The 13,778-nt window shown below is 49.5% G+C and overlaps 1 protein-coding gene across 1 annotated transcript in view; it reads left to right on the forward strand.

Moving 5' to 3' along the window:
- SCNN1B (sodium channel epithelial 1 subunit beta) overlaps positions 1-13,778 on the forward strand; it is a 32,337-nt gene that overhangs the window by 15,842 nt on the left and 2,717 nt on the right. Inside the window, exons 5-12 of the mRNA XM_053365176.1 lie at positions 4,451-4,554; positions 5,470-5,633; positions 7,188-7,286; positions 9,675-9,773; positions 10,253-10,370; positions 11,498-11,573; positions 11,754-11,811; positions 12,581-12,642. Of these exons, the coding sequence (XP_053221151.1) occupies positions 4,451-4,554; positions 5,470-5,633; positions 7,188-7,286; positions 9,675-9,773; positions 10,253-10,370; positions 11,498-11,573; positions 11,754-11,811; positions 12,581-12,642 (780 nt within the window). The remainder of the gene's footprint in view (positions 1-4,450; positions 4,555-5,469; positions 5,634-7,187; positions 7,287-9,674; positions 9,774-10,252; positions 10,371-11,497; positions 11,574-11,753; positions 11,812-12,580; positions 12,643-13,778) is intronic.

Consider the following 13,778-nt stretch of genomic DNA (forward strand, 5'->3'; position numbering starts at 1 on the left):
CACCTGGGAGTTGTGGTGCAAAACAGCTGGAGGGTGCCCGGCTGGCAAAGGCTAGAGCTGTTTCCTAGTTCAGAGGAGATGGCTGGGGGTGTGTGCAGAGGGTGGATTTAAGGAGCCGTCCCATCCTGCTCCACCCCACTCCCACTGCCGCCTTAGTGCTTCTTACTGGCACCAATAGCCTGATTTGATTTAATTAAATTTCTAGCCCAATCTCAAGGTTTCAGGTGGATTACTGTCTGAAAAATGACATCCAGTGTACTGGAATCAGATTTTAATAGACCTAAAATCCTAGACCCTCAGAAGCTTAGAGGCCAGAACAAATAAGACCAGTTTGCAGAATCGCTGAAAGGAATGCAAGTCTTGGTCAGCTTCCAGTGGACAATCTGCCGCCGCCACCACCTCTGCCCCCACCTTGAAATGGACACAACTTTTGGCCCAATATTTCAGCTGCTGCATGAGTCCCATCCAGCAGGAGAAGCAAAACTCTCTTTTTGTTGGATTGGCTAATGGTAAAAATGCTTGGCGTGTGACCTTTCAGATTACACAGAAGCCTTTTTCAGACGCAGATGCTCATTGCCAGAGGAATCATAATAAAATTTAAGAGCGATGTTCCACGTCCAGGCTGATGTCAACCTGGTAATGTTGCATGGTAATGAGAAGGATTTCTGCTTTTGTATACAAGGACTAAGAATTAATCAGCAATCTGGTCTTGCTTGGGACACTGAAGAAGGCTTCTGTGTAGCTGCAAAGTTTGCTCGCTGCCTGCATCTGAAAGATGAGGAATGGCTTGGCTTGCTCTGTAGATGGAGGGTTTTCTTTCCCTGCTGCTGAGTCACCCGTGTCCAGTACATTGCGGCTAATTATCAATCAGCAAACACTTGGGGCTATTTAATTAAACCAGGAACAGATTGGTTAACAGATTGGTTATCAGAGCCCCAGGCTAGGCGGGCTGACCTGGGCTTGCTGCAGTCAGGCTCACCTGGCCACTGGCCAGAGCTCTGGAACTCACAGAAGCGCAGGACTCATTTCCTCTCCCTCAGCCGAAACAAGAAGGGCCTCCTACTGGCTCCCTGCACATCTGCCGGCCAGCACTGTGCTCTGCCCACATTGGCTGTGACTGCAGCTCCTGTCACATAAGAGCAACGCAGGGAGGATCACAGCCTCCTCAGCCCCTGTCCTTGTTGCACACGTATCTCCTACAAAGGCGGTTCAAAGAAGCCTCAAAACTGCTCTCTCTGCCTTCCCCTTCGCCCCACAAGCTTTGGGGCAATGGAGTAGACATTCTCCTGGTGTGCAATGGCAGATTTGGCCAATGCCCTGTCTAGTCCAGGCTCCTGTTCTCACAGTGCTCACAGTGTGCTGTGGGAAGGACTTATCTGTCCAGAATCTTCCAACATTCCACTTCCATGAATTCTACTGTTAGGAGAGAGGGAGAAAACTTTGTGGGCAGATCCTGTTTTAGAGTCAGACTTCCACAGGGACAATTCTAGAACTGGAGGGGTCTTTGAGGAAGAAGAAAAAGAAGAGGAGGAGGAGGAGGAGTTTGGATTTGATATCCCGCTTTATCACTACCGAAGGAGTCTCAAAGCGGCTAACATTCTCCTTTCCCTTCCTCCCCCACAACAAACACTCTGTGAGGTGAGTGGGGCTGAGAGACTTCAGAGAAGTGTGACTGGCCCAAGGTCACCCAGCAGCTGCATGTGGAGGAGCAGAGACGCGAACCCAGTTCACCAGATTACGAGTCTACCACTCTTAACCACTACACCACACCACCCCCCTCAGTTGATGATGCAACTGCAGAACAAGAACCTCCCTGAACCCTGGCTCTCTGGCCTGGGCTTGTGGAGTTCCAGCAAGGGAGAGTCCACGCTCCATCTCAGTTCTTTCTCAGGTCAGGGTCAAATTGCTCTTTTCATCCTCCAGACGACCTCTTGACTTTATTTGCTTGCGCAAAGCTGGCCCGGTCTTCACTGAGTGTTCCCTCTAATTTGTTTATGGGGCGGTTACACAACAAAACAAATCCTTAATCCTGGTTTGCAGGCTTCCATCAATCACCCCACACTTTTCAACGTATTTACCCACCATTTAAATAACTGCAAAAAGTCCTCTTTTCTCTTTTTTTAAACTGGACATTGTGCCAGGGAGGCAGAGGACTCAGATCCGCCTTAATAGCACCAACCTAAAGCTCTTGTCTGCTCTTGAATCCCTCCTGCAAAATAGCGACACAGACCTAGAGGCCCCCGATGTGTCTTCTGCTGCCCTTCTGAGGTCTATCCTGTAACTCAAGCCCACTTTATTTTGCCCAAAGGGTACATTTCCCCCCTCTTCCATGGGACAGGTATCCCTACCTCCTGCTCCCCAGCCTCCCACAGTCTCCTTCCTTGGAGGTTTCTAAGCAGAGCTTGGATGGCCATCTGTCAAGGATTCTTTAGCTGCAATTCCTACTTCACATGGGGTTGGACTAGATGACCTCTGGGGGTACCTTCCAACCATCCTATGATTCCATTAAATATGCTCCAGTTCCTTCAACCTTCCCTCACAGGACTGGTTTTCCATCTTCATTGCACTTCTCTAAAGCTCTTTGTTGGTGTCCTTCAAGAGTGGTGTCCAGCACTGGACCCAGGAGTCCAGATGAGGCTGCTCTATTGCAGAACAAGAACTGAACTCTCTCCCCTTGACTTGGAAGCCGTCTTTCCATGGAGGCAGCCTAAAGGGGCCTTGGCCTTTCCTCCAGGGCTGACCCCACCCCGCTGCTTCCCATCATTCTGGCTGAGAAGGACCTTCTCTTTGGAGTGACGTCTGGGATTTCGCTGAGAGCCACCCCCTCACCCCCCTTCCAAGTGCCAAAAGCCAAATGTCACCCGACTGGCGCATCCCTGACTTTCCTTCTGCTCCACTTGGCTCTTCGCTCTCTTGTTTGCAATTTGCTTTTTTATCCCAAGGCCTGTCTGTCACCAGACCTCTCAGGTTCTGTTTGTGAGGACCAGAAATCAGGTGAGCAAATAAGTTTTGCCTGACGACATGCACCTGACCTTCAAGGCAGGCCCTGCTCCTTTTGTTGTCAAGAAAGGAGAAAGAAAACCCCTTTGGCCAAAGGCCATCAAGATAGCAGTTGACATATCTTTTTAGCCCTTTAGGATGTTTTGATGGGGCAGGTGTTGCTTGTAGCTCAGGGAGCTTGGTGGGAGAGGGTGGGGTTGCCTTCTGCTGCAGTTTGTGGTTTGGGTCTTTGGCTCAGGCGCTTTTGAGAGCTCCCCCCACCCTCCTCAACTGGTGCCTTGATAATATGATGCAGAGTGAGGTGGTGGCTGCTGGCTCTGATCATTTACAACCAGCTTTTTGGCACTGATAAATACAGACAGGGGACAGAGGAATTAGCAGTGATGGATGGTTGGATGGATTGCATTTATGCCCCACGTTCTTTCCTCCAAAGAGCTCAAGGCGGCATACATAGTTCCAGTGCTTTAATTCTGGCAGGATGCAGGGGTATGCATACCCCTAAACATTTTGTGGATCTTTGTACTTTTGTCCATTTACTGTATTTAGTTTTCCCAATTCGAACTATAAAATGGTGGTTTTCTTGAGACAAAATGAGAGTACCCCTAAACATTTTATTTTTTTTAGAAAAAAGCACTGCATAGTTCTCTTCCCCCACATTTTATCCTCACAACAACCCTGTGAGGAGGTCAAGCTGAGAGGCAGTGACTGGCCCAAGGTCACCTAGTGAGCTTCATGGCCGAGTGGGGATTTGAACCCTGGTCTCCCAGGTCCTGGTCTAACATTCTAACCACTACACTACACGGACCCTCAGTGCAGGAGTGGAAGACCCAGGCTCAAATCCCGCTTCTTTACAGGAGGTCACCCTGATCTCTCAGCCTTTATTTGTCTGGACAGACAGGAGAGGGCATTTTGGACACTGAAAGGTTTGACGCAAAAAATAGCAAGTTTTTGTTTCTGTTGGCTGTGGCAGAGTGGTCCTCAAAATGGGTGGAACTGCACTTCACTAAGTGTGAAAAGGGGCAACAGGGGGTTGGGACTGGAGGTTTAAATGGCTATCGTGCTCTGAAAACCTTGGTATCCCTGAATCAAGTTCATCAGTGTTGTTGAATGAATTAAACTAGTTTTAACTGCATGTTGAATAAACACACATTTCTACTTCACAGGGGGTGTGACTGTTTTAAACTGTATTGGGTTATTATCTTCCTTACTGGGTCATGCAAACCACTATTCTGAATAATGCATTATTTGGGGTGGAGGGGACTGGAGAGGAGTTTAGGGAACCAAGGGGGTGAGACCCCCCAAAAAAAAAATGTTTGGAGACCACTGGTGTATTAGAGGGTCCCTCCCCAGAAGGTTTTTGTTTTGTTTTGTTTTTTGCAAGCCAAGTAAACTGCTCCCTTCCCAAATGTGCGCCCCTCCCCCCTTTTCTCACCTGGGCTTTCTTCTGCAGGAACTTCACCCACCTCTACCACCCAGACCACGGCAACTGCTACATCTTCAACTGGGGCGTGGAGAAGAAGCCACTCATCTCTTCCAACCCTGGCGCAGAGTTTGGTAGGTAGCGCAGAAGAGGCAAAGGAGTAGCCCTGACATCTGGCTTTGCTTTTCCCTTCCAAATCTGAATGTCCTTGCAGGTTCCTCTTGGTAGGAAGGAAGGGGGCCCTCTGGAGTCTTAGGGTGCCATCGTGAAAAGGGGCCTGATTCCCAGGCCTCCAGGTGGAGGGAGTGATGGGGAAAGTACCTGCTGTTTAGCTGGGCATTCCTAATCCGTTCTAGGCGGCTTCCAACAAAATATTAAAATACAGTGATGCATCAAACATTAAAAGCTTCCCTAAAGAGGGCTGCCTTCAGATGTCTTCTAAAAGTCTGGTAGTTGTTGTTCTCTTTGACATCTGGTGGGAGGGCGTTCCACAGGGCGGGTGCCACTACCGAGAAGGCCCTCTGCCTGGTTCCCTGTAACTTTCCCAGCCCTGTGACCTTTTCACTGGAGATGCCTGGCAGAGGTTTGAACTAATGCTCTGCCCCGAAGCCATGCAGTCCTGCAAGGCCTGTGCATGGCAGGCAACCAGCCACCCCAACAGCAGGGCCGGCTTAAGACATTTTGTCCCTGGAGGCAGAAGAGCCAAGGGAGTCTTCCCTCCCAGCATGAAAGCATGTCCATGTTATTTTGCCACCTGAGGCCCTGATGGCTCTCTTTTTTTCCTGCCTGAGTCAGCCACCTCCCTCTGCCTAATGGCAGAGCCGGCTTTGCTCCCCAGACTAGAAGAGACCACAGAGTCCTCCCCAGGCCAGGCCAGACAGAGCCAAGCCCTCTCTTCTCCTCTCCAAAGGTGCCTGTTGCAGCTAGAATGAGGCTCAGGTGGGGACTTTGTGTCTCTCTTTGTGCCCACCCCCCACTGCCGATTCCAGCTCCCGCGCTGCTTGCTGGGGGCCGCAGGCTGACGATTGGTCTTTGCTCCCTTTGCCCAGGGCTGAAGCTGATCCTAGACATCAGCCAAGATGACTACATCCCCTACCTCACCTCAACGGCCGGGGCCTGGCTGATGCTGCATGAGCAGAAGACCTTCCCTTTCCTGAAGGATCAGGGCATCTATGCCATGTCTGGGACAGAGACCTCCATTGGTGTCTTGGTGGTAGGTGCCTGGCATGTCCCGACTGTTCACAGAACTTGGGGCGGGGATGGGACTGGCTGAGACTCTCTTGGGTCCAGCCAACTTGGGTCCAGCCAGTAGGGAGGTGGGACTCTGCTTTGTTGTTGTTTAGTCGTTTAGTCGTGTCCGACTCTTTGTGACCCCATGGACCAGAGCACACCAGGCACTTCTGTCCTCCACTGCCTCCCGCAGTTTGGTCAAACTCATGCTGGTAGCTTTGAGAACACTGTCCAACCATCTTGTCCTCTGTCATCCCCTTCTCCTTGTGCCCTCAATCTTTCCCAACATCAGGGTCTTTTCCAGGGAGTCTTCTCTTCTCCTGAGGTGCCCAAAGTATTGGAGCCTCAGCTTCAGGATCTGTCCTTCCAGTGAGCACTCAGGGCTGATTTCCTTAAGAATGGATAGGTTTGGTCTTCTTGCAGTCCATGGGACTCTCAAGAGTCTCCTCCAGCACCATAATTCAAAAGCATCAATTCTTTGGCGATCAGCCTTCTTTATGCTCCAGCTTTCACTTCCATACATCACTACTGGGAAAACCATAGCTTTTACTATATGGACCTTTGTTGGCAAGGTGATGTCTCTGCTTTTTAAGATGACAGGACTCTGCTTTTGGAAGACTCAAACGCCAAGCCTTCCTTGGCCGAAACTCCTCCCCACCCTGAAGCCAAACTTTATCCAGCAAGACAGAAAATCAGGGTGCCTGTTTCAGTACACCTAAAATCCAGTTTCACCAAGAGTCAGGGCAAGAGGGAGTGTCCTTCCTTCTTGCTGTCCCGCAATACCAGTTCCTGGGAACCACGGGCAGGTGCAGAAGGTGCTTGTGTTCAGGTCCTGCTTGCAGGTTTCCCATTGAGGCATCTGGTTGGCCAGTGTGAGAACAGGAGGCTGGACTAGGTTGGGCCCCTTTGGTCTAATCCAAAAGCAGGTCTCTCCTCCTGCTCTTATGGCACTGTCCTCTGTCGGAGGCAGTACGCCTCTGAATACCAGTTTCTGGGAATCCCAGGTGAGCTGAATGCTGTTGCTTGCACAGGAGGCTGGATTAGATGGTCCTCTTTGGCCTAGTCCGGCACCCAGGCTTTTCTGATGTTCCTACTTTGCTTGCAAGGCTGCGTACACATGCTCCAGTTTATTCTGCATCAAGCGTGCTCCCACAACTGGTTTGGGAAGAGGCGTACACGTGACATTAGCCAATCCATACCTATCCTGCCGTTTCCTATGAAATTCTGCGTTATGGTGCACTTCCCCACAAAACCAGCTTTGATCTTAATTGAGAAAAGTACGACCTCACTGTGTTTTCAGCCCGGGGAAGTGTACACAGCCTAAGACTTCAGGAAAACATACAGATGTTTCTTGATGCAACAAAACAGAGACTTTTGCATGCAGGGAGCAAAGTCCCCTTCCTCTCTTCATTTCAGGGCAGTATCACTGCCTTTCAGGGATCTGGTGCTTCTTTTATGGGGTGGCAGGAGAACTGAGAGCAAGAAGCAACTGTTCAGGGATCCCGCCTGCCCTTAAGATTCCTTTCTTTCTTTCTAGGATGAACTTGTGCGGATGGGAGCTCCTTACAGCGATTGCACAGTGAACGGGTCAGACATCCCTATAAAGAATCTGTATCAAGACTATCCTACTTACCAGGTGATGATTTCTCCACTGCACTCCAATTATTAATTTAGTATTAATTTATCATCATCAAGCCCTCCACCCTAAGGTCCCAGAGTGGGTTACAACAATTAAAACACAGTTTAAAACAGTGGTTCCCAATGTGTGCTGCCCCCTGCGGGGGTGCAGGATTACCTAAGGGTCTGCTCAGAAGCAAGGGGGCAGCGGGGGGGGGGTGTTGGAGGTGTGAATGACTATCAGTATCACGGGATCAAGTCTGTCAGTTTTGTTAATGAAGCTAAATATTTTAAACTGGATTTTGAATAAATGGGCAGTTAATGGCGACTGTTTTGAATTGTGTTGGGTTATTGTCTTCCTAACTGGGTCCTGCAAACCGCTATTCTGAATAATGCTTTTTATAGGGTAGAGAACACTGGGGATGAGTTTATGGAACCAAGGGGGCAGTGGCCCAAATGATGTGGGAACCACTGGTCTATAACAACTCAGAGAAGGGAAACACCTTTCAGTGCCTGCTCTCTTGATTTTAAGTCACCCTGAGAACGGATGTCTTTCTCTGGGCAGTTGGGTCCCAAAATTCAAGACTTAGTCTTAGGTGAGTTTGGAGGCCAGGAATCAGCTTAGGAACCTGCAGATTATAATTATATATAACAGCAAAACCACACAAATGGGATGTCCTTGAGCATGGGCAGAGCGCCTTTCCCTCTTCCCTCTGTCCTTGTGTTGGGGGGCAGTTTTGCCTCCTGGCCAGAGTAGCTCCCAAGCATGCAGGGTGATTTTGTTTGTTTGTTTGTTTGTTTGGAAGTAACCCATAGCTGTGATTCCCGCATTGCAGTGGTTGGAATAAATGCCCTTCCAACTTTACAATTCTGTGATTCCCCTGATGAGCAGAGGTTGCCTCTGCAGAGCAGAGAGGGTGGCTTGAGTGGTGGGGACTCTCCTTTGCTGGAGGCCTCTGCTCCTGCCACGCATATTGCTGCTGCTGCTGCTGCTGCTTTCTGCAAAGCAAGTCGAAGGGCAAGTTTCCCAGCATTCCTCCCCTCTTGCACAAAATCCCAACAACTGTAAACTGAAAAGCCAAAGTTTGTTTCAGCCAAGGGGCAGGAGGCTGGGGAGGGAGCAGCCAGCTGCCTCCTCCTTTCCCAAGTCCCTAAGTACTTCTCCGCTGCTCTAAATGTGTCTCTGAGAAGGAAAGGCTGGTGGTCGCCTCCTTCCTTCGACTCCTGCTCATGTAAACTGTTTTCATGTAAACAATGGCAGACAAGCCCTCCAAACATGGAAGGCGCAAGGTGTTTGGTTTCTTCCATAGCCAAAGGCAACTTGCCTTACTCTGCCTTGGCCACTCTGCTTCCTGGGAGGGGAAATCACCACTCATGTTGTAAAGGACGTCAACAGGTTTAAAAGCCCAGTAAAGAACGGCTGGTAAATAATACCTGTCTGATGTGTGCCAAGAGGCGAGAACTTCAGTAGCGCGGATCAACTATTAACTAGGAACATAGGAAGTAAATGCTCTACTACCACTGAGCGACGGTCCTTCCCTTAAAAACAACACAAGGTTCCAGTCCTCTTTGTTTCTGAATCAAGGGCTGATTTAAACCGGGACAAAGGAAGACACCTGGTCCATCTAGCTCAGTATTGTCTACACTGATGGGCAGCAGATCTCCGGTGCTTCAGGCAGGGGGCCATTCCTATTCCTATCTGGAGATGCCATTTAGGATTGAACTGGATGTTCTGCCATTGAGTTAAGCTGCCCTCTGGATGTTTTGCATTACAACCCTTCTCATCCGCCCCAGCCACCAGTGGCTATGTTTCCATACAGCCGGCTGTGGCTGATGTCCAAAACATCTGGGCAACAGCAGGCTGCAAAAGGATGGACTAGGGAATGTAGGGACATTATAAAATCCAATATGCACTTTTTTGCCCATTCCAGGCTTAGGATGAGTCAGGTTTTTAGACTGAATGGAGCCTCCTAGTCTGCAGAAGAACGTCTCTTGCCAAGATGAGGGAGTAGGCAGCTGGGTCACAACCACTTCTAAGTCCTGTGATGAGATGTTGGGTGGATTCAGATAAATGGAGCTTCCCCAGTGCCTGGGGGCAGAGTTGTTTGGGCTTTTTCCCTGATCCCTCCACTAGGAATTGAGCGGAATCAGCTTATCTGGTCGTCGGTCAGGGATTCTTGAGCATTTCAGGGGGTTGGACTAGAAGACCCTTGGAGTCCCTTTCAGCTCTGTAATTCTACAATCCTAGGATCTGGTCTCAGCAGGAGATGATATGGTGGAAACCTAACTCACCTAGGTTGCCCTCTTCCTCAGGGACGGGTAGCTGGGACAAGGGGCAAGGAGGATTTCCTGACCCAACAAATCCAGAAAGGTTTTACTTCTCCCCTTCTCCTCCTCCTCCCTGCAGGAGGAAACAGTGCCGACTGAGCCCTGCTCCAACTGCACCATGGAAGACCGCAAGGAGAGCTCCACAGGAGGGGTCTACAGGACAACCTACTCCATCCAGGTAAGTAATACAGACCGTGTTCTGTTCCCCCTCAACCATCCAGTCAAGCAAGATAGTCCCAAGTTGTGTCTCCTTAGCAACTTTTGATGCAGTTTCAAGAAGGTCCGATAGTGGTGGGTTGCTGAGGTCACGGTTGGACCTGCCCCAAGGTTTGATTTACCTGTTGCAGCACTCCAAGCCACTCCTGGCTAGAAATACAGGTGATGTCCTTTCTCAGTTGGTCTCCCTCCTCACATGGGGGATGGAGGCTGAGAGAGACTTAACGCAAGGTCCCCTCTTGGCGGGATAGCTCAATCGGTAGAGCATAAGGCTCTTAATTTGAGGGTTGTGGGTTCGAGCCCAACGTTGGGCAAAGGATTTCTGCATTGCAGGGGGATTGGACCAGATGACCCTCGTGGTCCCTTCCAACTCTACCATTCTATGATTCCAAGTCCTCTTGGGAACTCGCTGGCTCTAAGCAGAGTCCTCTCTTCCTCCAGGCTTGCCTACGCTCCTGCTTCCAAGCTTGGATGGTGAAAGACTGCAACTGCTGCCACTACTCCTTCCCTAGGGTCCAAGGGAAGCCTTACTGCAACAATCAGGAGTTTCCAGACTGGGGTGAGAATGGACACAGAAAGGACGCGGGGGGTGCTCCCCTTCTTGGGGAAAGTGTGTTTGCCCTGCAAACACTGCCCAAGCAGCCCAGCTTCCTTGTTTAGTTACAGCGATTTGGTTTATTTAGTGGGTGTTGGATATTGTGTGTGTTCCACCTGTGTAAATGGGTCATTGACTATGATGGATTAGTCAAGCAATGAAGGGACACTGGGAGCCCGGGCATTGCCTTGAAAGGGCCAGGAATTAAAACTCATGCATCTGTTTTTGTTTTGAATGTCTTTCCATCGTTTGGTGTTTTTTTAAAAAAAGTGAAGTGTCAAAGCTTGCAATTTTAGATTCAACTTGTGAAGATAATCTGTTTTGTTTTATTTCATAGAGTCTTTATACACCACTTAATCGTAAAAACACAACCCACCTCAAAGTGGTTTACACAAAAAAAAGCATTAAAAGTGTAAATCAACAACAATAATTTAAATGTTTGAAAAGTTTAAATAACAATATATTGAAGACAGTTTTAAACAATTATGTTTTCAGCAGGTGTGCAGTGAAGGTGCCTGCCTGATATCAATAGGCAGGGAGTGCTGCCACACCATAAAGTCAAGTTCTTATGAATGTGGGACGGGTTGCCAGAGCAGTGTGGACCTTCAGTTCCGCTCCGGACAACAGCAGCTTGACTTGGGGTGAGGGCAGTGCCGGATTTACATATAAGCTAAACAAGCTATAGCTTAGGGGCCCCACTCTCTTGGGGGCCCCAAAAAAATTTAAAGGGAAAAAAACCTGGATGTACATTTCCAAAATATAAGATAAACAAATAAAATAAAGCCTACATACAGCAACAGTGTTTCTAAATGGCTTTAGATACCTATTAGGTCCATAAATTACCATATAGCATATATTCAAACACAAAAAAACAGGGACAATTTGTTGTTGACAAAGGACAGCTGGACCCATTACCTTCAGTAGCTTAGGGCCTCATCAGACCTAAATCCAGCCCTGAGTGAGAGAAGCAGGAACAATCCTCCCCCCTTTGGCACTTCCACGAGCTTTTAAGCCCCGCAAATTCAGCAGGGAGAAAACAACTCCACTCAAGTTCCTGAAAGCAAAGACTGTGCTTTGTTTGAACTCTGCAGCATATTGCTTCTCTGAGCTGCGCAACCAACTGGAGATCCGCCAGACCTGCATCGAGTCTTGCAAGGAGACCTGCAAGTAAGTACAGGCGGCATCCCACAAAGTTCCCGAGGCACAGAAGTCCTGCTCTCCGTCTTGCACTGACCCCTGGGCCTCTCCAGTGGGGCAGCTGGAATAACCCAGCTGGGCTTTGCTGTGCAAAGAGACGGGGAAGGGGGGACAGGGAATGACAACTCTCTCTCCTTCCTTTTTTGACAGCAACACCCAGTACAAGATGACTATCTCCATGGCTGACTGGCCTTCTGAAGCTTCTGAGGTGGGTCTCCCGGAGATGTTTTTGGGGAAATCTTTTGTCTTCTGGATGTTCTGAAGATCTACCCACATGGAGTTGGGTAGATGCTAAGGTGGTTGGTGCTTTTAAAGCAGCTCAGTCCCAGATTCGGGTGCGTAAGATTAAATTTATTTTAAAAACACAAAGAGAAGTGGCTCGATTTAAAAGGGATGAAATTCATCCAATAGGGAATATTAAAAATAAAAAAATAAGCTCCTGTTTTAAGAACATAATAGCCTGCTGGATCAGGTCAAAGGGGTCCCATCTAGTTCAGCTCCCTGCTTTCACAGCGACTAACCAGATGCCCCATTGGGAATCCTGCAAGCATTCTCCCCTCGTGTAGGTTTCCAGCAACTGGCATTCAGTAGCATTGCTGCCTTCATCCATGGAGGTAGAGCATAGCCATTGTGGCAAATAGCCATTGATAGCCCTCTTCTCCATGAATTTGTTTAATCTTCTTTTAAAGTCATCTAGGTTGGTGAATATGACTGCCTCCTGTGGGAGGGAGTTCCATAGTATAACTGGGTGAAGTAGTACTTTCTTTTATTTGCCCTGAATGGATAAAAGTGCTTTATGTTTCTAAAAATGTACCCACGTCAGAAAGGCAATCAATTAATTCATTTACATTTATTCATTTGCAAGGCACCTGACGTTGCATGTACAAGTAAGGAAAAGGGGGGGGGGACGTCCTGCACACAGATGGCAGTCAGAGCATCCCTCCTTCCAGAAACCTTATTTTGTTTCTTCTTTCTAGAACTGGATATTCCATATTTTATCCTATGAAAGAAATAAGTCACGCGATATCACTGTGAACAGGTGAGTAAAAGCCAGCTGCTCCATGAGCCACAAGGAGTGGGTGGGGAGACACAAGGAGGAGGGCTGGGGGGAGGGTTAGACAGGGAGATGCAGAAGAAGGGAAGGTAAAGGTAAAGGGACCCCTGACCATTAGGTCCAGTCGTGGCCGACTCTGGGGTTGCGGTGCTCATCTCATTTTATTGGCAGAGGGAGCCGGTGTACAGCTTCCATGTCATGTGGCCAGCATGACTAAGCCACTTCTGGCGAACCAGAGCAGCGCACGGAGCAGTACCTATTTATCTACTTGCACTTTGACGTGCTTTCAAACTGCTAGGTTGGCAGGAGCAGGGACCGAGCAACGGGAGCTTACCCCGTCGCGGGGATTCGAACCGCCGACCTTCTGATCGTCAAGCCCTAGGCTCTGTGGTTTAACCCACAGTGCCATCCGCGTCAGAAGAAGGGAATGCAGCTACTTAAGCTGTCAGCCTGGGGCTTGAAAGACAGTGTGGTGCAGTGGTTAGAGTGCCAGAGGAGGACCTGGGTTTGGATCCCCACTCAGCCCCATATGGGGCAGCTGCTGCCTCTCAGTGGAACCTACCTCACAGGGTTGTTGCGGGGATTCAGTGAGAAGGGGGAAAGAAGCATGTATGCCACCTTGAACCCTTTGGAGAAAAGGGTGGGCTATGAATGCAATAGAAATCAATGTGTGGTAGAGGCACGGTTGGCTCCAGGGCTTGGAGGGGCCTGAGGCAAGAACTCATCCAGCCCCTGCCCAGCTCTCTGGCTGCTCCTCATCCCTGCCATGTAACTGCTTGCCAGGCAGAGAGCAAGCAGAGATCCATCAGGCTGTGGCCTCTCCTCCCCACCTCCAGGATCAAGCAAGTGGGGAGGAGGGGGAGGGAGCCCTCAGCAGATTCCCAACCACACCAGCCTGTAGAGCCGAGGTATGTGGGATGAAGGCTCCTTCTCCAGGGAAGTTTTTGTGATGCTCAGCTGCTGAGGGCCAAGCCCAGGGCGCTGTGCTCTCCCTGCTCCTGTCAGGCCTTCTTGGGATAGTTGCTGCTCCTTATGCATGGCTCCTCTTTTTTGCGTCTGCTCTGGCCACAGAGCACAGGTGAGAACCTCCAAAGCCTCCTCTGGCTTCTGAGACTCGCCCA

The sequence above is a fragment of the Podarcis raffonei genome, chromosome 14 (genome assembly GCF_027172205.1).
Source record: "Podarcis raffonei isolate rPodRaf1 chromosome 14, rPodRaf1.pri, whole genome shotgun sequence".
Lineage (NCBI taxonomy): Eukaryota > Metazoa > Chordata > Lepidosauria > Squamata > Lacertidae > Podarcis > Podarcis raffonei.